This window comes from Bacillus rossius, chromosome 1, assembly GCF_032445375.1.
Source record: "Bacillus rossius redtenbacheri isolate Brsri chromosome 1, Brsri_v3, whole genome shotgun sequence".
NCBI classification, from domain to species: Eukaryota; Metazoa; Arthropoda; class Insecta; order Phasmatodea; family Bacillidae; genus Bacillus; species Bacillus rossius.
In genome coordinates this window covers 84,444,625-84,468,447 of record NC_086330.1, presented here as the reverse complement: position 1 = coordinate 84,468,447, position 23,823 = coordinate 84,444,625, and the positions used below count along the sequence as shown (strand labels likewise).

General features: G+C 33.9%; 2 protein-coding genes across 2 annotated transcripts in view; one reads left to right on the top strand and one right to left on the bottom strand.

The window, feature by feature from the left end:
• Window positions 1–23,823, bottom strand: part of LOC134538782 (uncharacterized) — a 62,186-nt gene that overhangs the window by 10,680 nt on the left and 27,683 nt on the right. Inside the window, exons 10-11 of the mRNA XM_063380277.1 lie at window positions 11,271–11,383; window positions 1,726–1,854 (exon numbers count right to left, since the gene is read on the bottom strand). Coding sequence (XP_063236347.1) covers window positions 1,726–1,854; window positions 11,271–11,383 — 242 coding nt within the window. The remainder of the gene's footprint in view (window positions 1–1,725; window positions 1,855–11,270; window positions 11,384–23,823) is intronic.
• On the top strand, window positions 15,556–22,800 carry LOC134538757 (uncharacterized). The gene is made up of 7 exons (XM_063380240.1): window positions 15,556–16,384; window positions 16,913–17,055; window positions 18,420–18,674; window positions 18,753–18,818; window positions 18,896–19,026; window positions 20,248–20,384; window positions 21,836–22,800. The coding sequence occupies exons 1-7, from the start codon at window positions 16,161–16,163 to the stop codon at window positions 22,059–22,061; spliced, it is 1,182 nt and encodes a 393-aa protein (XP_063236310.1). The 5' UTR covers window positions 15,556–16,160; the 3' UTR covers window positions 22,062–22,800.

Genomic DNA, 23,823 nt, shown 5'->3' with positions numbered 1-23,823 from the left:
ATTGTGACCAGTCATTTTAAATTTTAACACATGAACACCATAAGTGGGGGACATGAAAGACACTGACTTGAGCCACAGGGTTTTCCTGGGGTGCTGTGCTCCTGTCTGCTTCGCCCACTCATACTGCCAAGACGTTATTCTCAACTCTAAACAAGAAACTCATGTGTAACTGCAATAATACACATTTATAATTCAGAGTAGATCTTAACATGCCTCCTATGAAAATAAAAGAAGAGTGCAACACATGCTTCATATAAGCTATCTAAAATTTTTTACCACTAATGGCTAATCTTTGGGACAGAGTCACTATGAAAATTAAAGAAGAGAACACCCCACAGTTATTTTTATTAATAAAATTGTTTTGTTTATTACTTGATTCTTATTTTAAGCTTATTAAAAAAATTACATTATACAGAGTTGTAGTTAATTCTATCGCTGTTGAACAAATTACTTAAATTTAAAGATATTTTTTTTACTTTTTTGTTTATTAGGCATGTGCAAATATTTGTATTTTCTAATTTCAAAATGAATGGTCTATTGATTGTATTCGATTCAATTTCAAAATACGATCACTACGAAAAAACGAATATTCAGTCTTTACAAATAGGGCTGTGCGGGATCCCGAAAATTGAGACTCATTTATGGATCACGGAAGTTTTTCTTGTCAGACAGATACAAAATTTCCACAGAATTTTCGTAATTTCTTAGGATTATTTATGTGAAGTTTTTTTAATACACTCGGCCATGTAAATTTTGAGAAAACTAATGCAAATACAGTAAAGCCAAATTTAACACAATTGGGAATCATTACTCACACTCATGTTATTAGCTTAGTATTTTACGAAGAAGAGAGTCCGCCAAGTCATTAAAAATAGATTAGAACTGTCAGCATACTGATAAGGATATATACGTGTCCCTAAAAATCACACAATGCCAGTTGATAGTTTTCAGACAGAGAGTAGAAACGAGGCATTCTGGCTCTGTGATTAATTCAGTTCAGAATGTGGCGGCGAAGATAAAGACATTTATATAGATCTCATGGAAAATATATGGCCATATATTAACAGCAAAATCTCCTAAAGCCTAACACGCTATGATAGTAAAAAGTGAATGACCTGATACAACACCCCCCAAACACAAAGCACACACATACACTACTAGCGTAGTGACAGCTCAGGCAATTTTCTTGTCCGACGTGGCCCAGTATAAAAAAGAGTCTCTACTCCCCCTAAAATGTAGAGCAGCTTGTGTTTTTCCACCAAAATTTTATTTAGCTGATATTTGTGATGTGACAGAATTTTTTATTCAAATATAAACAATCAAAAATTGAAAAACCTTAAAATTTTTAATGCTAATAATTTTTAAATTCAACATAGATTGTATCACTAGGTAAACATGTATATATGTTGTTATGTTGTAATGTGATGTTATAAATATGTATTTTCATGGGATCCCAATTACCTCTTTCTTATTCAAATTCAACATTCATATCCAAGAATAATTTGGAATTCATATTCAAATTTGATTTGAACTAAAAAAAACAACAACTGATAATCGCACAGGCCTACAGTTCATACAACAATAAGAGCGTCTTTTGTTTTTTAAAATATAATTTTATTTATTTTTTAAACACTGACACAAACACGTTTGTCGTGGCCAGTGACCCACCGCAAACCCACAATGCGAGAGTTTCACAAGCACAGAGGACGCGAGGTAGGTGTTCACCTGAGGCAAGGCGGGTCGGTGAAACACAGCGGCTTGAGTGAAACGTCATGTGGCAGTATGAAAGCAGCTTGCACAGGCAGTGTGCGCCCATTCCAGGTGTGGTAATTCGGGAACATCTTCCGTCTCGAGCTGGAACAAGCACGGATGTTGAGCATTCACAACAGTATGGCAAGATGAGCTGAAACTTGATGTTGGCTGGCATGTTCATTTAACACAGAATGGATGCTAAGGGTAGATACATACATTATTCTATGCAAATTAAAGTATCATTGAAAGCCTATACAGGCTAGAGTAAATAACAATAAAACCTTTATGCAGCAATGCTAGAATACTCTCAATACATAAAAATTACAAGATAAAAGTTTTAATATGAAAAAGTGTTTATAATGTTAGTATTGGAAAAAAAATATATATATATATATACACACACACACACACACACACACACACACTTCCTCTCCCTCCCTCAGTAACAAGTTGCACCCGCGAGTTGTAACCACCCAGACTACAGCCATCCCCATGCAATCCAATAATAATAATTTGTTATAAATTTTTTGTCAAATTTCAGGTTTGATGTAAAAATTTTTCCTTTCAGAACTTATTGTGAACGTAATTCACCAGGTTTATTGTTTTTATTCTTAAAATCCATAAGTTTATTTTTGAAGTAATTTTTTTTTGCTGGCTTCTTTGTGTGGGAGGGCATGCTAACGTAATTCTCCTTCGTTATTTCCACAACCGAGGCTTTGTTTCACACGCTAGGCGTTTGAGTCACAGTCACGGGAGTGTGAGAGAGAGAGAAAATCGCTGCATCGTGGGAACAAAAGTAAGCATTTCGTGGAAGTTTCTGTTGCCATGTGCTGTGATTGGCTGAGAATTACATCAGCGAGCCCAGGTTACTGCCTGCACAAAGGGAAGGAAGGATGTAAAGTTAGTCATTGTCCAAGCACCGGGCCGAACAGTCATTGTTCGAGCACCGTGACGAGAGGTCGTGGTCGGGCGATGGCTCACATAATATAGTAATGTTCTGTTAAAGTACAACTTTGCGGCTACGGTCCGGACGACGCCTAATAACCTTTTTTTTCTTTCGGACATTTTAATTAATTAGAAATTGTTTTTTTTTTTTACGGTAGTCGTAGGCAAAGCCCACAGCGAGGCGACAAAGAGTTTTGTCCAGCCATCGCTGCCCGGAACTTATCTGGGCAATATAATGTAATTCATAATAAGAATCTACGTGTTTTTTTTTTATTTCTGGAGGTACAGTTCGATTTTTTTTTGTGTGTTCTGTTGTACAAAATATATGTGATTTTTACTTGAATAAAAGAAAAACAGGTAATACATCAAACATTGCGTGTAAATTACTTCGTGACCTGCTACCAACCTGTATGTACACTCATCACCTAATTTTGAGCTAGCCGGAGGTGGTGAGTGGTGACAGAGTGTTTTTTCCCAAGTGTGGCCATGGTATCGGACCCTTTATGTCTGTGCCACACATAGGCGTGTGCAGGAATTCAGTAGTGGTGGTGCCAGATTACACAACAGCCCTATCATTCACGGACCCGAGCCTAAAGCGGGGGACCGGAAAAATTTGGATTTGAAAGTGCAAAATGGTGCTATTTAAGGTGTTTCCGAACAAAAACATTAAATCCACAAATGTAAAAATTTTAACATTTGTTATGACAAATTATGGCTTTGAACGTTTTAATCGCCAGGAAAGCTACTAAACTATTTACAGTTTTAAGCTTTGTTGAGCCATAAAGTAAATTGCACAAATTGTTTGCACGGAATTCATGATGGTGGCTTTGAAAAACCGTACTTACATGTTTTCTGAAGACGCCAAATAAATGCTAGAATAAACATTTTCAAATGTTAAATTTTAAAATCAACAAATCAAGGGAGTTTTTGTAACATACCTCAAATATGTAAAATATTAAAATAATAAAAATACACAAATAAGATTGGGCAAAAGTTTTAACTTTTGGAATACAACAAAAATGTTTTGTCGGCGACTGCATATAAGTCATTGAGTAATCCTTTTCGGGATCCGACTTTTTAATTTTAATCACCCATTAATACATCATACAGACAGATATATACAGCAATTAACGAACCATAACAACTGTCAACTAGTAAAAATAAAATGATAATTAATTAATGAGTGATCCACGTAACAAATACAGACTGTACTCGTGTACTCATTAGAACAGTAAACTGATGAGTAAACAGTAAGAGTAAACACTAAATAGTAGTGCTACCTGGCGGACGGCGGCTATTATTCCGTGCGCCTGCCGAGTGGAGTGAACAGTGGACACCGAGCGCGCATTGTTTGTAATTCGAGGAGAACTAGGAGAAGTATTCACATTTAAGAAGTTTCGTAGCCGCGGCCCGCGAGTATAACACAAGTAATTGCACCTGGCTTGTTTCCGTGTGTATAGTTGGTTCGATTGATAATTGATATACTGATAGTGTTATGAGCACATATCTTTAACTCGACACGATTGGAAAACATATTTTTTTTTTGGAAATCATACGGTTTTTTGTAAGTATGTATTATTTCTGCTTGTAAAAATCAAAATAACGTTAACCCTAATGGTGGTGCCAAGGCACCTGTGGCACCTACCGTGCGCACGCCTATGGTGCCACAGATGACACATGACATGGTCTGATTCTTGTCTGGTGCACAAGGAGACAAATATGGGCTCATGGTTGCCAATAGAATAAAATCAACTGATATAAACTGTGATGTCTACTTACTTCGAAATAAATATATATTTTTAAAATTTTTACAATATTTAGTACAGTCCCACTAATCCGGACTAGATAGGACTGGAGCCTGTCTGAATCACTGGAATTTAAGATTAAACAGAATTTGCCTTAAAATACATATAATAAAAGTTTTGGATAGAAAAAATGATAAACAATTTGTAGATAAAATTGGAAGCTATTTACTCCTGTGTACCGAGCTATGTCCAAAAACACACAGTTACGCAAAGCAAACACATGATCCATTATTTTAGACCATCCATAAACTATAATGTTGTGCGCCAATGGAACACAGAGAAATTCCCAAATCCAAAATTTGTTTACGAATATTCACTCGGTTAGCATCCATTCACATCAGTAAATTATATTCTAGAAATAACATAAAACAAATTATGGTTTCGTATTCCTACGCTAGGATTTTAATGGTAGAAAACTAGCTGGAATATTATGTTACTCGAAAATTCACGGACTTTCCAAGGACTGGATTAAACTCATCTGTTTATGTATATTTTTTCCCCTAGCTATTGGGAAAGTGCATGTTTATTGTTTTTGTGTGTTGCAATTAATTTATTATTTATAAATATCTTGTTTACTTAAGCTCATGTGTTGTTACCAATGATGCAGATTTATCTGTATTACCAAGATTTGCAAGGTAACCTGTATTCAAACATATCATTATTCCTTTGATGTATTTTTGTTGCGAGTCAAATTTATTTTTTATTTTTGACTCTGACATTAATTTGCATGTATTTACTAATTATTTACTTGTCAATTGTTTACATGAAAAATTTGTTCTGCCTACATTTTTGCTATTTTTTTAATTTTTTCTTTTTATTTTCCCCCACCATGGTGAGTAGGTTTGAGTAGATATTCACATGGATTTAGATACCAGAATAAAGCCACTATTAATTACACACTTGCTTACACCATAGGGACGAACTGCATCATAGCTGTTCAGAAACTAGCTGAAGTGCATCAAATCCACCATCTTTTATTTTTGTTCTTTTAACACACAATGCCTACACCATGCACACGAACTACATTGTAAATGCTCTGAAACTATCTTAACCTTCGACACATCACGTGGGGTCTTTCTGGACCCCACGAAAATGTTTCACTTCGTAGCATTCATATGTTTAGCCTGTGACTTATGTTATTTTAGGACATTTCTTTAAAATGTGTTTTAGGTGCTTTGTTCAAATTCTGGAAATGTTTGGTTTCAAAATATCTGTGTAATAAATATTTTAACTTTAAGTCTCTTTCACAGTGCACTTGGGGTCTTTTGTACCCCCACTCAAAGATAACTTATATCTAATGTATAAAATTAATTTTCAAAAAATTTATCTTTATATTATTGCTTGAGACAACGGAGCTAGAAATAACTCTACTGGCAGTTCCTAAATGAGTAAACAGATAGCGCTAATGGTATCCTCTTGGCGCATCAGCTATCGCAACTGCTCGGCAGTTGTATTTGTACCCATGAGTTTTGTTGCGTGGAGTGATTGTGTTACTAGTTTTGAACTATCATTATTTAGCGTTATATTTTACAAGTTGTGGAGACGTGATTATAAAATTGCATATTCTTTAGGAACAATATATTCCACGAAACATGAATCGTAAAAGAAGAATATAGAAAAACATAAAATATGGATGAAGAAATTATGTAAGTAGCAGTACAATTTTAGTGCGCATTTTATCATTCAAAATGATGGCCTAGGCTGCTTATATATTTTTTATTTTACGAGCAAAAGTTTACTAGTGCTTTCAATACATTTTATCAATAGGATGTGTTCGCTTTGGGCATCTTTGTCGTCGTGCCCTATAAAAGTTCAAAGCAGATGTAACAAAGTGAGCTTGTTTTGACTCATAGAGAAAGCGTCCATTTACACTCTACAATGTTTTTTTCAAGTGCCATTTGCTTTTCTCGGGCGGTGGATCGTTTTTGATGTTCTACGGTTTGAAACATTTCATACCTTTTTTGTTTATTATAGCCTACTAATTTTCACAGGCATGGGAAGTTCATAAAAAATCGTATTCTCTAGCTACATTGTGTTCAGTAATTTTTTTACAATAATAACGTTCAAACACTTCACTATTTACAATATCTGATGCAAACTCTGGAGGTTGTGTGTTTGCTCTCGGTCGTGTGCATTATAGTGGTTTTTGCAACTATCATTCCAGAAAATAGTTGAAGTTCCTCAATGTCCATATTTCCAATTCCATGCCCATAAATTTGTTGTTCTTTTATAACGCCAATGCTGTTTCTAGGAAAAATTCAAAATATAAATAAATTATTTTATATTATATATATATATATATATACATATATATATATATATATATATATATATATATATATATATATTACACTTATATTGTACAGCATAAAAATAGCAATAAACAGACCAATAAAAATGTCCATCCCTGCATTCGAGTATTAGTAATAAATACAAGAAACTTGTTTTGGTATATTATACAATGCCACTTATTCCTTCCTTGCAAAAACTAAGATACTGTATTTTGTTCACAGTAACTATCTACAGTGGGCATCCGCTCACCTTGAAAATAAGGGTAAATGTTTTTGTTTATTTCAGAATTGAAGGCAAACGCCACTCCAGTGAAGAAGGAAGAAGTATATTACTAAAGATGTTGCAAGAGATAAGTGACAGTGAAAATATTTCAAGTTCAAGTGACAGTAATCCAACAACTGAAAATGAAAGTGATGCACTTGAAGATGAAGATTATCAAGATGATGCTTTACAAATATCAGATGATGACTCGGAAATAGAAAGTAACTTGTCTGGCCAGTATTACATAGCTAAAAATGGAATGAAATGGTTTAGGGATCCACCAACACAAAGGCAAACGTTGAAGCACAATATAGTTCGTGATAAACCTGGAGTGAAGTGTAATCGCCCGGGTTCAGTAAAAGAAGCATTTGGGACATTTGTGACACCAGAAATGGTCAGTACTATTGTAAGGGAAACTAATAGAGAAGCGGAACGAGTTATGAATGATTGTAATATATCAGATGCGAACACTGAACATAAAATATGGAAAGATACAAACGAAATGGAAATTGAGGCTTACATTGGACTATTGTTGTGTGCTGGTGTGTATCGTGCTAACAGAGAAGAGCTCAGTGAGCTATGGAATGAGGAACATGGCAGGCCAATATTCCGAGCTACTATGCCCTTGAAAAGATTCAAAGAGATAACAAAGATGATTCGTTTTGATAATAAGGCAACACGTGTGGCACGCCAACAGGAAGATAAACTTGCAGCTTTGCGTGAAATATGGGATACATTTGTACAGAAACTTTCAGAGTCATATGTACCTGGTTTTGACATGACAGTTGATGAACAGTTAGTTGGGTTTAGAGGAAAATGTCCTTTCCGTCAGTACATGAAGAGCAAACCAGCAAAATATGGCGTCAGATTGAAGATGAAGATTATCAAGATGATGCTTTACAAATATCAGATGATGACTCGGAAATAGAAAGTAACTTGTCTGGCCAGTATTACATAGCTAAAAATGGAATGAAATGGTTTAGGGATCCACCAACACAAAGGCAAACGTTGAAGCACAATATAGTTCGTGATAAACCTGGAGTGAAGTGTAATCGCCCGGGTTCAGTAAAAGAAGCATTTGGGACATTTGTGACACCAGAAATGGTCAGTACTATTGTAAGGGAAACTAATAGAGAAGCGGAACGAGTTATGAATGATTGTAATATATCAGATGCGAACACTGAACATAAAATATGGAAAGATACAAACGAAATGGAAATTGAGGCTTACATTGGACATCTTTTCCGCTAAATGGCCAAATATATCTGGGCAAGCCCACACACGGTACGAGAGACCAAAACCAAGGCTCTAGGGTTGTCAATGAACTAGTCAGAAAATGGAAAAACAAAGGACGAAACATTGTTGCTGACAATTTTTTTACTAGTATTCCTTTGGTTCAACAGTTATTGAAAGAGAACACAACATTCGTGGGGACACTGCGTAAAAATAAGGTGGAAATTCCTAAGGAAATGTTGCCTCATAAATGTAGAGAAATCCATTCATCTGTATTTGGTTTTGCTGGTAATCTAACTATGGTGTCATATGTGCCTAAAAAATCCAGTTCAGTTATACTTATTTCGTCAATGCACCATTCCACAACTGTACAAGGAACTGAACAGAAGCCGGAGATAATAATGCACTACAATTCAAAGAAAGGAGGTGTAGATACACTGGACAAAATGGTGGCTACTTATAGTTGCAAACGTAACACAAGGCGCTGGCCACTTTTGTTATTTTATAATCTCCTGGATGTTGCTGGTATTGCATCACTTATCGTTTGGGTATTTTATAACCCTGAAGATTTTGGAAATGTAAAACACAAAAGGCGTCATTTTTTGTTACAACTGGGACGCCAGCTTGTTCATCCATACATAGAAAAAAGGCTGCAGAATGGTAAATGCATTCAGAAGGGTGTGAAAAGTGGCCTTCTTGCACTTGGCTACAAAAAGCAAACATCAAGTGAATATATTCCTACAAGTAACAAGAGAAAACGATGTCACTTGTGTCCAAGAACCAAAGATAAAAAAATTAAATCTGTGTGCAACTCCTGTGGATACAATGTATGCAGCTCGCATAGTGAAAACTTTGTCAAGTGTTCTAGCTGCGCTGCAGAGAGTGATTGAAAATTATATTGTGAATATAAAAATCGTTTTGTATGTCTGCAAATTAGACATACTATATAATTATGTGAGCATACATTTTCAAGAACAACAACATTGTGTGTTATAATGACATAAATATGTTATTTTGACAGGGACATTTCAAATGATTGAGAAATATGACTAAAAATGTAAAAATCATTAAAACTTTCTGTGGTTGTCCACATTCTTCCAAAGTGAAACATCTAAAATGTCGTAAAATATTATGAGTACAAATATGTAAATCACTACATGGCGTATTACATATATAAAATCTCAAATATTATTGGGGTCCTAAAAGACCCCATGTGCCCTAAAATGTTGTTGTAACGTGTAATTAGAACACTGGGTAGTGTAACATTAAAATAGATAATAAATACATGGTAATTTGTAACATTACAAGATATGTGCAACTTATATACATTTACCCACATTTTAAGTTGGGGTCTCAAAAGGCCCCAAGTGCACAGATATGTAACAAAACTAAGGTGATTTGTCGAAGGTTAAGCGTATCAAATGCACCGTGTCGCACTCCATACCCCAACTAGCTCAAATATTCAGTCTACAGTGGACACACATGTTTCATGGAGTAATGTAAGATACTCCATGAAAACCACACATTGAAAGTCTTCAGGGCTCCTGGGACAACCTGTATGATAGTTTGCTCAGTAATTTATTTTTTATTTGTTAGTCAATACTTATAGGAAGGTACCTATGTATCACCTCTATAGGTACCAATGGCCAAAGTGACAAAAAAAAATGTTTGTGTTATACTCCATGAAAACATCACTTCGGAGGCTTTCAGAGGCCCTGGTGCAAGCTGTAGGATGGTTCACACTCAAAATTTAATTTTTATTGATAGTAAACACATGTATGAAGGTCACCATGTAACTGCTATAACGTTATGAATGCTCATTCTCTTGTAAAAATATTAAAACTTGGTTGGAAATTGCCGTAATTGCATGGAATGACTTAGGCTTTTGTTGTCCCACGCTCTCTGTCCCGGGCAGCCGGATAGAGCCAAAGGATAGAGCTAACTTCTGCTCAGTGAAAACATACCCGCCAATACTGGCATATGGCAACAGCACTTCAACTGACTTCTGAGTCTTTTCTCACACTCTCTGAACTCTATCTCTCTCTAATTGTGACGCAACCAGAAAGCTGCCATACCTGCTAGCCTTCAGACAAGGAACCATGGCCAATAAAACGTACAAAGGAAAATAATGTCAACCTGCTCATTTACTAACAAAAAAAAACTTAAATATGTACATGAAGGCATATAAAAATTTAAATAAACAAACAAACAAAAATACCATCTAGGGGCTTATTCACTATAAAGCAAATTGTCAGAATAACTTAAAAAGTATGAAATAATGTAAATTATGATTATAAAACATATGGCAAACACAGAAATACTCCTAAAAAAGGAAAAAAAAATGTCATTTAAATGCTATCATAAGACTGATCAATGTACTGAACATGATGAGACTTCATAATAAATTGTTAATAAAACCATTTAACTAGTGGGAAGGTCAATAACCTGGGTTGCTACAACCGACTTTGATAAAAATTGTAGGAAATAAATAAAAAGTAGCCTAACCTAACCTGGGTTGGAGTGGGATTGATTAGGATAGTTTATTACCATCTTGTTAATCAGAATGATAGGTTTTAAAGAGGGAAATTTTTTTTTACAGTTTTTATAAAATAAAAAAATGTTCGTGTATTTATCACGCTCTGCATTATTTTAAAGCATGCTACGTTAAAGTTGGTGTCTGAGTTTCGTGTTATAAGTTTATTTGCAACATGAGAACATGTGTACCTATTTGCTAATTACAGAAGTTAGATCTTTACAAATCACAACTAAATACCTAAACATCAGATTTTAATGCAAGAACTGACATAGGATAAACAAACAAATATTAGCAAACACTCCTTTTTCAAAAAAATCCTACCTGGATTAACCAGATGTCCAGACAAGCAGAACTATACTGCAGGTGGAACACATCCAAATGCACTAGTAACAACGCGCCACGCGACACACAGCACAGCAGTCAGCGGGGCAGGACCAGGTACTCACAGCTTGGCCGAGGGAGGCAGGCACACCTCGTAGGTCGCCCCCACGCTCAGCGCCTGCTGCAGGGGGACCAGGTCCTTCTCCAAGGTCAGGCACACCAGGCCACCCCTCTCCACCTGCGGCACAGCACCGTGCCTGCACAGGGCGTGGCACTCACGGCCAGGATGGCACGCGGCCCGACTCGGAAGCATGCAGCCCACCACCGATCCTCCGAGACCTCTTTCACAACGGATGCCTCACTCGTCCAGCGCACAAGACGCAGAATAAAAAGTCAAGGCAGATGGCACAAGGGTAAATAAATAGATCTATTTGCGGTCATTTTAATTTCTAACACATCACAAGTTGAATAGTGAAAAATTGAAACATACCACGATGTACGTTTACTAAAGCGAGTATCCCAGACCCCTCCCATATAGTCGTGATATTTTCCAACCTGCAGGGGAGGAGCATACGGCTATCAATCAGCATAAATAGAATATATCTTGGTGTAAGGGTAACTTTGCAATAAGGGATGACCACTAGTCTACTCATATACAAGAGAGATTTCAAATATCTTTTTAATAAATCCCAACTCATCAAAAGGGAGGTAAATAAAATTAAGATATACATAAGTATTCCATGAATACAAAAGTTTACAACAAGCTAAACAGTACAATATTGAGTAGAGCGTGACCGTAGTCGTCAAACCGTGTCTCTTACAATATGTGTTCGCTACACGGGCGAGAAGTCTTATATGTCAAACAGTACTACCTTAAGGTTAACATTGAATACTTAATTCTACTCCTAACTTCGTACACGCGCGTGTGGGGCATATAATTTAGTTCGGTTATACAACAGTGGTTACAGACTTTAAAGTACATACGTAAATATTACTAGTGTCACAGAAACGTGTCTTTAATTACTTCTAACAACATATATATTGGAACAGTGTTTCTGCAGGGGTTGGGCGCATCGCGCACATTTTCATAGTGAGCCTAAGCAGACAATATAAGGAAGCGAGGTACGTTCTACGTTAAGTATACGAGAGACGCAACAGAAGGAAACCCGATAGTGCAAAATGTACATTTCCTCCTAAGACGGGAGTGGGCCGGATTCCCGGCCATGGGCGGCGCCGAGGACAAGAACTAGTATAAATGAAAAAAGAAAAATTTAGAATTTTGAACGTGGCGGCCAAACGTAAGCGAAGGGGAATTCAAGCCACTACACACCAACACTCACCCACCCATGACCGGTGACCGGACGCACCACCCGCGACAAACTATTCGCACTAGAACTATGTACTATCTAAGAACGAGGCGAGCGCGCCCAGCCCCTTTATACTCTAAGGAAATTAGTCCGGCGTAAGAACACACACATGCATAGTTACAAGCGACAAGCAAAATCCTTCCGCGCACCACAAGTGCCTAGAGAGGGGACACGTTGACGTCAACACTGGAGGGAGAAAAGGAGGGGTAATACTCCGCTCAAGGAACGGCGCACTCACAGGTGAAAGAAAACAAAAAAAAAACATCACGTAATTAATAAGATATGACGGAAGCAGTGCGCCTCAGCACACTGCAAAGTAAACAAATTTTTTTTAAATATTTTACAATATACTTGGTTTTATCTTTCAAAACAAATAATTCAGTTCATCTGCCATCCAACATTTCTTTGTGTTATAACACTACAATATTGTAAAGAGTAAATACCTATAGTAAAAATTACTCTGCTAGTTTAGTGCCCTCTCCAAATAAGGGATCTGGGGCATAAGCCCTGTTTGCCTCCTCAAGTTACATCCGTGACTGCTGGTATTGGTTTCTATCACACGTAATGCCTATTTCATCACACTTCTATACATAATGTAGGTTAACTTAAAAATACACAATATTTTCTACTTAGTTAACTTGTCAAACAAACAATATACAAGTATTACAAAACGTTTCAAATCATTAACAGTTCAATTTTATAAGCAATATTTTTTTTATTGATTCAAAAAGTAAAAATTAATTAAGACTTCATGAAACTGAAATGAAAAGTTGACATTTCAACCATTCTATGCCTTTGTAAAATTTAAAATCAAGTTTATCATTTGGAATTGTAAGTTGTAATATTGAAGCCAGTCTTACATTCAATGTTATCTTATAATCAAGGTTGTCTTATCCTTTTTTTACACCAGGTTTCATGATCGAGGGTGCCCTACATACTACAGCAATTTTTTTTTTTTTTTTAATATTTGGGGCATCTTACATTCAAGGGCATTTATAGCCTCTCTCTCTGATTCAGATCACAGAACAGAGTAAATGGCAAACAACTGTAGCCAGAATTATACTACCCAGCTTGTTAACATTCATCTTATTTTGTACACCATCGTTAATTATTATTTTTAATTTTTATTTATTTATTTAAAATTGTAAAATGCCCACCAATAGTTTTTAGACTTTTATGGTGGGCATGACACATATAGACAAATACAATGTTGTCACTGCAAATATATGGACTCCCACCCTCATCAGTACCGTAGCAGGCAAAACATCCGCAAACAGCCACCACATGAGGATGAGAGTACCACATATCAACAGTGATAACAACAAATACAAACAAACACAGATAATTAAGGACAAACACAATTACAGAAACAAGAATACAAAGAGTACAAAATACAAAATAATACACAAACAACAGTAAGCAAAAAGAGAATTTAGTAATACAGTTAATGAAGTATGTTTAATGTAGCATAATATAACTATCACAATAACAGAAATAATTTAAAAATAAATAATATTAATGAACACTATAAAAAGTAAACATAACTTAAAACTAAATGTGACAAACAAGATACAAATGTTAAAATAATGTACAGATACATACTTAGAACATAGGGAAAAAAATTGACAACTTTTAACTAACTACAAGGAACACTAGGAATAATAGTAATGAAATAGTAATTTTTACAAAACAGATTCAACATATCATGAATTAATAATAAAAAAGGAAATAATTACATGTTTAACTTATTGTGGTTCGAAATAAGTCTGTAGATTAGATCATTATTATTTTGGAGAGTACAGGAAGAGGAAAGGAGGTGACTATTAAATTGCGGAACTCTCAGACCTGTGTTATTGAGGAGGTAAGTACATACATTTAATTTTAGAACTATAGAAATTATGAACAAACAGAGAATGGAGGTAAGTTCGACAGTCAGTAAGTGAAGTTAATGGCAGGTAGGGAAATTTCTTAAGAGTAATTAGCTGAATTAATTTGTTTAGTATACTTTCCATTTTATTAATATCAGATGTCTTGATTTCATTCCAAATAATTGAACAGTATTCAAGTTTAGATCTTATTAAAGAAAAATAAAGCGATAGAATTGAATCAGAATTGGTTGCATAAAAATTGATGTATTTGATAATGGTAAGTGTTCTTCGAGAAGTGCTGTATAAATAATCAACATGTTTATGAAAATACAATTTCCATTCTAATATTAGACCTAGATCTTTTATAAGTAAGGTTTTGGAAATAAGGGTATTCTCTAACTTCTAGTCATAATTCACAGGGTGGTAGGTACTTTCTTGTAAAAGATATTATCTTTGTTTTCTGTTTATTAAGTGTAACCAAATTTTGTTTGCACCAATTATCTATTCCATTAATGTTGTATTGTAATAATATGCAATCATTCGTAGTTTCAATTTACCTATAAATTTTAAGGTCATCTGCAAAGAGTATACCAGTAGAGTTTTTGAGAACATTATTGATATAATTTATGAATAAGTTGAAAAGTAAGGGTGATAAATTACCACCCTGTGGAACACCAAAAGCAGCATTATACATTAACGAGGAGTGATTGTTAATGGATACATAAAAAAAAACATCTATTTTTAAGATAACTGGAGAGCCAATTGATATAATTATCACAAAGATCAAAGTTAGATAACTTATTAAGTAGTAAATAATGGTTAACTGTGTCAAAGGCTGTAGCTAGATCAAAATAGCAGGTATCAGCCTGACCCCTATATTAGTTACTTCAGTGTATACTGGATTGAGAAATGTAAGCAGGTTAGTGGAAGTGGACATTCCTGATCTGAAGCCATGTTGATAGCAAGAGAGCAAATTTCTAATTTGAAAATTTAAAAACAATTGTTTTCGAAAATCTTTGGAAAACCATTGATTAAAGAAATCGGTCTGTAGTTAGTAACATTCTATTTTGAACATTTTTTGTATATTGGAATTACCTTGGCAATTTTCCATTTGCTAGGAAAAACTTGGGATTTCAGACTAGAGGTAAAAATATGTTGAAGTAAAGGTACTATAGTCCATCCACGGTAACCTCCTACTTTTTTAAACGAACCTTTGAAAAAACACACCAGGATGCAGCATGTTTGGTTCGTTTGCAAAAATACTTTCCATCATATGCATATTAAACATGCATTAACACTAAATTACCGTATAATGATGTTAAATAAAATTTTACAAAAAAAGTAACTATCTATGTACAATATTATTAATATTAATGATCTCGCATGTGTGTAAATGAAACAGTGAGAGAAGTGGTGTGTTGGCAATGATTAGAACGAAATAGTTCCATAGCCAAAATATATATTTTTTGACTTTCCGCGTGTATTTAAGAATTTGTTTGGGTATTTGTTAAGTTTGAACATTTTTTTTAAATCTCTGGTGAAATAAAAACGTTATGTTAACGGTAAAAAAATATTACGTGCCGAAACCGTGGTCGCGCATTAATAATGTTAATAGTCACTTGTTTGTTTTCTCTTTCAGCCGTTTGTCTGCAGTTACGCCATATTGCAGTGTGTTTTAATATATTACTGACCGTGAAATAACGTACAGTTTGTGTTTCAGGATTTTGTGTTAATATTGTGTATTTTAACTTTGTTATATTATTTATTATCTACTATTGTAATGATGGAATTTGTTATCGTTTTGATATTTTGTGTGGTTCTTGTGATTGCTGTAATGGTAATTGGTTCCGGGATGGGGAAAGCTACTTCTTCGCAGCGTCAGATGGACATCATTAACGTCGCTCAGAACTTATATGTTTTAATTAGGAAAGGCGACTTGAAGAAATGTGACGTTACGCAGACGACCGCGTTTCTTCTCAACATCGCAAAGTCAACTGTTCTCAAGTAAGTAGGCTTTTTTCGTTTTCATGCACGTAAAAAAAATATCGACTGTGTCCTAAGTATTGTCGGCCTGTGTTTTAACTCACGAGGTTTTTTGTGTTTTATTTCCAATTTATAATTTTTGGTGTAAGACAACACCGCCATGTGGCGTCTCTGTTGAAAAGTTAACCTAAAATCATATTAGGCCTACTCAGGTCCTAACAATAACAATATAGGCACTTTCAAGTATTTTTATGGGTGTGATACACGTTTGTTTATAACGATGTTTATAAACTTTATGATAGGTTTAACTATAACATAAGGGAGTGATTTTATAATTTGCATTTAATTAGTTTTTCATCTGTTTGGGAGATCACAAAATAAATAAAAAAATACTTCATTAATTTCGTGGACAAAGTCTGTCATGTTTCCATTTAGTGACCACAAAGCAAATATTTGTGACAAAATGCCATATTTGGAACACTGCCTAACTGCGTATTGTGAACGGGTCCCCGGAAAAGTGTTATGACAAATGTTTTTTTTTTTGGCTAGGTACTACAAGAAAGACATTGAAGAAGTTTCAACACCAGGAAAAAAGAGGAAAAAAAGGCCACAGGAAGGAAAGTCACTTGACACAGTCGACGATTTCACAGTAAATGCAATCAGGAATGCAATTTACAGGATGTACGCTGAAGGTAAAAATTTGATACTGAAGAGTAGTTTCAATATCACTGGGGTAGGCCCTACTTAATTGTATTCATTTCATATATCCATATGCAGATTGACCGGTTCAGTTTTTTTCCGATATAATCTGTCCTTTAAAAATACTTAACATTTTTGGGTGGTTTGTTAGGTTTCTTTATTGATATGGTATTGATATATAGAATATTGTGAAACATATGAAATAGGTACACGTCCTTTTAAGGTTAGGTTAAAGATAGAAAGAAAATTGTTACATTCTAAAACTACAAGTAATGTTTATATCGTTATACACAGTATACATATTAAATAACCTCAACTTTTATGATGTATCAGAAGGTTAAATAATGACTATTTCCAGTATCAATAATATCCAGTTGTGCGCTTTAGCAGTAATTGGTTACAAATTAGTGAGTTGTGGTCTAAGCAAGCATGGTTATTAAAAAAAAATTGGGATACTTAATTGGCTAAATTGTACTGTGTGGCAGGGTCCAGTACAATATATATTCTATTGCAAAATAGTGTCATGCCCCGCCTAACCCTTTAGAAAATATAGGGGTATTGTTATTTTATAAACAATAGGCCTACTTAATTGTAATGAAGTATCATATGAAAACACAACTTAGCCAGACAAACTGTGTGTTAGTGTATGAAGTAACAGAAGGTTATAAAACAGTAAAAGTTTAGTATCGCGTATCCGATTCGATACATTGATCCTGATCGCATGATCCTGCAAATATTGATCCTGTGATTGATGATGCTTGCTTTTCTAATTTATTACGTTTAAAAATCCTGTACAAAACCAAAACTAAAAACCTGTGATATAGTAATGAGTTATGATTTAAAGTTGAATAATAATGAAAATATATATGTTTTATTAAACTTATGATAATTATTCTTGCTATACCACAATATTTGATTATTTTCAGGATCTTTGATCTGAATAAATGAAAAAAAACATGCACCACACGATCAATAGGATGTACAGGTTCATGCATAAAGATCTAGGGATCACATGGGATACACGATACAAAACATTTACCTATAACACAGTGTAGAGCTTGTAACTTATTGATTGCTAAATTGAATGCTGAAATACTAATATTTTACACAACTTCAATACAAACGCGCAATATAATCGTCATATCATTGCAGACAAAAATACTGCAATGTAGAATTCCTCTAAGCAAACTACAAAATTTAAATTAATTTAAAAGTATTTTTGAAATGTAAGTTTATTAAAACTATTTAATAAATGTAAATTGTGCACTTAAATTATCTTCTACGGGGTTGTGGTTTCGCTTAGTTTTGTGTACCTCTGTTATTTCATGTATTGTTAATGTATGCAATAAATTTACAGGTTTGAATGGTACAGTCGACACCATTTTGAAAGAAATCAGGGAAAGACAAATAGATTATTATGGTGGAAGATCAAGTCTTCATAAATTGTTAAAGAAGATGGGATTTTCATGGACAACTGTTGATGGACGAAAAGCTTTGATAGAGAATGAAAACATAGTATTGCAGCGAATAGATTTCTTGAGAAAGTATAAAGAAGAAAAAGAAAGAGGTGCCAATTTCATATTTGTTGATGAAACATGGATTTTCCAGAGAGGCAAGGCATTAATTTATTTGAAAATTTGTTCTGTGGTCCAATACAAAGTATTTCATTTCCATTTCATATATTTTTCAGGAACTGTATCAAAGTCATGGCAGGACAAGAGTCTACAATCTGCGAAGAGACGTACTGTTGGAGATGGTAAAAGGTTTATTGTTGTTAATGCTGGAGGGCGCACTGGCTTTGTGCCAGGAGCAGGATTACTTTTTTTTTTTCAGGTCAGAAGACTGCAGACTACCATGGCGAGATGAATGGGGAAACTTTCTTGATGTGGTTTGAAGACATGTTGGTGCATCTTGAGGAACCCAGTGTCATTATAATGGACAATGCTTCATATCACAGCACCCAGGTATGTGCAATGGTAAAGCAGTGTCTTTTTATTGCTCAAATTGTAATGTGAAAAATTTACATGTGTTTATTATTGTGTATAAGTACGAATATTCGAGACTAATACATTTTGCCAGCAATAATTGTTATCTTAATAGTATGCCTACACTACATTTTTATAAACTATAATGTTTGAGCTGAAATTGATTACACACACACACACACAGATATATATATATATATATATATATATATATATATATATATATATATATATAATGTAATTGAATTACATCGTAGTGCAAACTAATTTAGTAGAGGGTTTGAAATACCAAATAAAATTTTTTTATTGCAAATAGCATTTGAAAATGACATAATTACTTGTTTGGTAAAAGGACCCACTTATGAATGCTCTGTTGCCTTACTTAATAAATTAAAATAATATTTTCAAAAAAATTTCTAGTCACTAAACTAACATGCTTTGTTAAATTTAGAAATTCATTACGACAATATGCCAATACACATGTTTGCTTTGCATAAGTACAGTAGAACCCTGTTATAATTTGTTTTTAAGGGGCTACAAGAAAAAAAAACATAAGCAGGAAATTCAATTTAGTACTTTTTAGTGTGGATTTATTGCCAATGGACTCAACAAGTTGCATAAAGATATATTTGATGCTCCAATTTGCTTGTAGCAAGCCAAAAACAATTTTTTCTTTAACATCATGGTGCTTCCAGCTTTTATCTGCTTTGTCTTTACTTACACATTGTCTCATTGCTGTAAAATTGTCTCATTTCTGTATAATTGTCATAATTCACGACAGTGTTTACAGTGGAAATGCTTAAGTCCAGTTCTTTTGCCACTTGAACATGTGATTTAAGTGAATACATTTGAAAACACACAGAATGGCTAAAAATTTATGAATTTATTTGTTTTCCAAGGGTGTCAACAGGCAGTTAACTGCTAACATACACATATACATAGACAGTATAGACAAAGGCTTTTAATTTTTTTCGTCTTCTAAAATTTTATGAAGTGAACATTACAAGCACGAAACGCATAATTTGTGAAACATTATATCCAGGAATTAAATGCATTGTCCTTATAGGGAAAATATTGGACTTGAAAAATAATACATTATAGGCAGGAAAACTTTATAAGCAGTAAAATTGTAACAGGGTTCTACTGTCATGAATTCTTATCAGCTACTTGAGTATTTAGTTAAATGTTGGCATAACGTAGGTTGAGAAAACACCTACAACGAACTGGACCAAGGATGCACTGATCGCGTGGCTGGAGAAGAATGAGATAAAACATGAAAATAATTTGTTGAAAGTGGAGCTGCTGAGAATAGCTAAACAAAACAAGCCCCGAATACGGTATATTATTTCGTTTTTTTTACAGCATTTCTTTAAAAGTGAGATAGTTGCAAAAAATTACGTTCTTACGCCTTGTTCTAACACACTTTTCAGATATGAGGTAGACGAGTTGGCTCGTAACTATGGCCACGAAATTCTACGACTCCCACCCTATCACTGCCACTATAATGCAATCGAACTAGTTTGGGCTCAATGTAAACACCATTACAATAGTAACGTGGGGCGGGCCAAGAGATTTGACAATGATGCAGTTGCAGCCATCTGGAAAGAGGCTCTTGATGCTTCCACACCAGAGAGGTATTTTCATGTTGCATGACCAATGGGGTATTCCTTTTGAAGTAGAAATTGTTTTATTTTCCTGTAGAACATTCCTCAAGCTTCAGCAAAACCCTTACCATACATTTTTACATAATACGTAAGTATTGTTGCCTAGCAGCCTGGTCCTACCATTCCTTTTGATAACTTTGTGTGCTAGTGTGTGTATAGTGTGATTATCATTTTGTGTATATTCATATACCAGTAATACAGTTTTAAAACAATTGGTAAAAATAAGTGGTTTGAATTTGTGTAGTTGTCGTTTTGAAAATGTGTTGCATGTATGTGTTTGTGTTCGTGTTTGTGTTTGTGTTTGTAATTTTATTCCCATGTGATTCATACATATCTGTGTAGTTTCTAGATCCAACAGTGGTGACTTATTTGCAAGGTTTTTTTTTTTTGTAATTGCAGTCCATTTGCAATTGTTTCATTTCCATAAATAGTTTTGTATTTATTAGTAATTGTGATATTACTTTCTGTTATGCTTAATCTTGTGTCAATGACTTTAAAGTTATGGTGGGTTCAGTGCTGTAGGCAGATTTCAATATTCAGATAAAATTTCAACGTAGAGAATTTAAAATATTTTCATCTAGCGAACTTGAATAGGTATTTACACATGTAGTTCTTGCACATTAGTATTTTCAAAAGTTATGTTATTATAGTGAAATACATATACAGTAAATCATCAAAACTATTCAAAAAATTAAATTTTCGCTATATCTCACTGTTTTTGTCTGGGACAAATTTTAACCAAAAACATACACAAAACTTATGAAATAAATATTTTATCATATGCATTCTTAGCCTTTATTGATAACATAGAAAATATTTACAGCTTTATTATATCTTGAATAAACCACTATAAATTTTTTTTTTCAGATAACATAAAACAAAACATGTTACTTCAAGTATTAAATAATAGCTTTGATAGTTGAGGAAAACACATTAAATGAGTTTTGTTGTGTTTAAAAATAGTTTCTTGTGGAGTGAGTTCAAAATTGTATGTAATAAAGAGCATGCCATGCATTGTTTACTATGCCGTTTTGACAGAAACAAACATATTTTGTTATAGAGTGGTTTTTGCTATAAACAGGTCATTTATATAAAGGTTTTACTGTATACATTAATTTTTTTAGATGGGCGAGGTGTGTGGATCACGTGGAGAAGCTAATTCAAGCAGACTGGGAGAGAGAAGTCCACATATACAGCGGCACCATTCCTCCACTCATCATCCACCTCGGCAAGGATAGTTCAAGTGAAGACAGTGACAGCGAAGAATTTGAGGTTACGACACAGCAAGTAGATGGAGACAGTGAAGTACTGGCAGTTCCTCTTGATGATTTACCCGGGTGTTCTTATTGAGGTCTGTATGTAATAAACACCTGGGCAACTGTAAGTATTGGGGTTTGAAACATTTTTTTTTCTTTTATGCATTCCCATTAAGTATGTTGATTACTGGAACTTTATGTATTAACTTTATATTACACATATTATGATAAATTTATAATAAATTTCATTTCTGGATTCGTATAGGTGTATGTGAAACATTTTATTTTGTTGTGTGTCTTCATTTTTCAGTGAACTTACTTGGAAAACAAAAAGCCAGTCCCCATCCAGGGCCACAAATAAATAATGCATATAAGTGGTATAGAAATTACTGTCAATTCTTTACCACAATTTTACTGTTCATAAAATTATGATTTTGTCTAATAAGTATACTCAGGAAAATGTATATAACCATATTTTTATTTGTGGCCTTAACCGGCGAAATGGTAGGGGTTTATTAAATAAAAGAAGAAAATTCATTTTTAAATGTTTTCATCTGAATTTGTTAATTTTATTAAACCTTCAATCCTTAGTCTTTTCCAGATTGCTTAGATGGACAGCCATATGTATAATTTACAATACTTTTTTTTTCAGATGCAGAAAACTGTGTTGAACTGTACTAAAGGATGATATTTATTGCTTACATAAATGTTGTAAATTTATATGTTCTCCTAAAAATTTACTTTAAATTATATGTTATTTCTTTAGCTAACAAACTTATTTTTTAATATTTTTACCATTGGGTATCATAAATGTTATGAACATATACATGTATACTTAGATCATATTCAAATTATATATATATATATATATATATATATATATATATATATATATATATATACACACACACACACACACACACACATTGTTTTGACAGCTGGTGATTGTAAACAAACCATTTGACATTTGTCACATGGCAATGTTTTTGTTTACATACGGCGGAAGGATACATAGTGACATTAAAGTAGATCCGGTGAAAAGCAGGGCTTCAGAAAAGTAGGAGGTTACCGTGGATGGACTATAATAAATGAGAGCAACCTTTCAAAATAAAATTAGGTATGCCACCGGGTCCGGTAGATTTAGAAGATTTTAACGCTTTGATACCCCACAGTACAAGGCTTTCAATTATGTTAGGGACAGGTATAATCTGTAAACACATGTTAATAGTAGTTTGAGGTTTGGTACTTGAAGACACATAGGTACACACTGGAAAAATATTGAGCAAATACATTAGACAACATAAAAGGATCATTAGATATAACACCATTAATTTTTAATGAAGGTTGTTCATAATGTTCATTCTTCATTAAACTTACATATTTCCAAATTTTCTTGGATTGTACTTGATATTGTTATTGGTGAAAAGGATCCATTGAATTTTATCACGTTTAATTAAAATTTTAACTTGCTTCCAAAGATAAGAAAAATATGCATAGTAGTGCATGTTGTTATTTCCTTTATATAGCTTTTGAAAATATTTCTTGGATTTTAGAGCTCAAATTAAATATCTGGAAAACCACAGAGAATATTTAGATGATTTCTTTTTAACTAAAGGAATTAAGGTATTGATTTTATCAGTTATACAGTTGGTTAGTTGTTCCACAAGTTTATTTACATGAGAGGAGTTATAAAAATTTGACCACAGATGATTTTTCATAGTTATAAAAATCAAAATAGTTGCAGTCATTGTACTTCCTATACACAAATGATGAATATTTATGGCAAGGAAAACATTCCATTGTAAAGTTAATATTTAAGGCCGGATGAGATAAATCTTCTTTAATTAGCAGTTCGG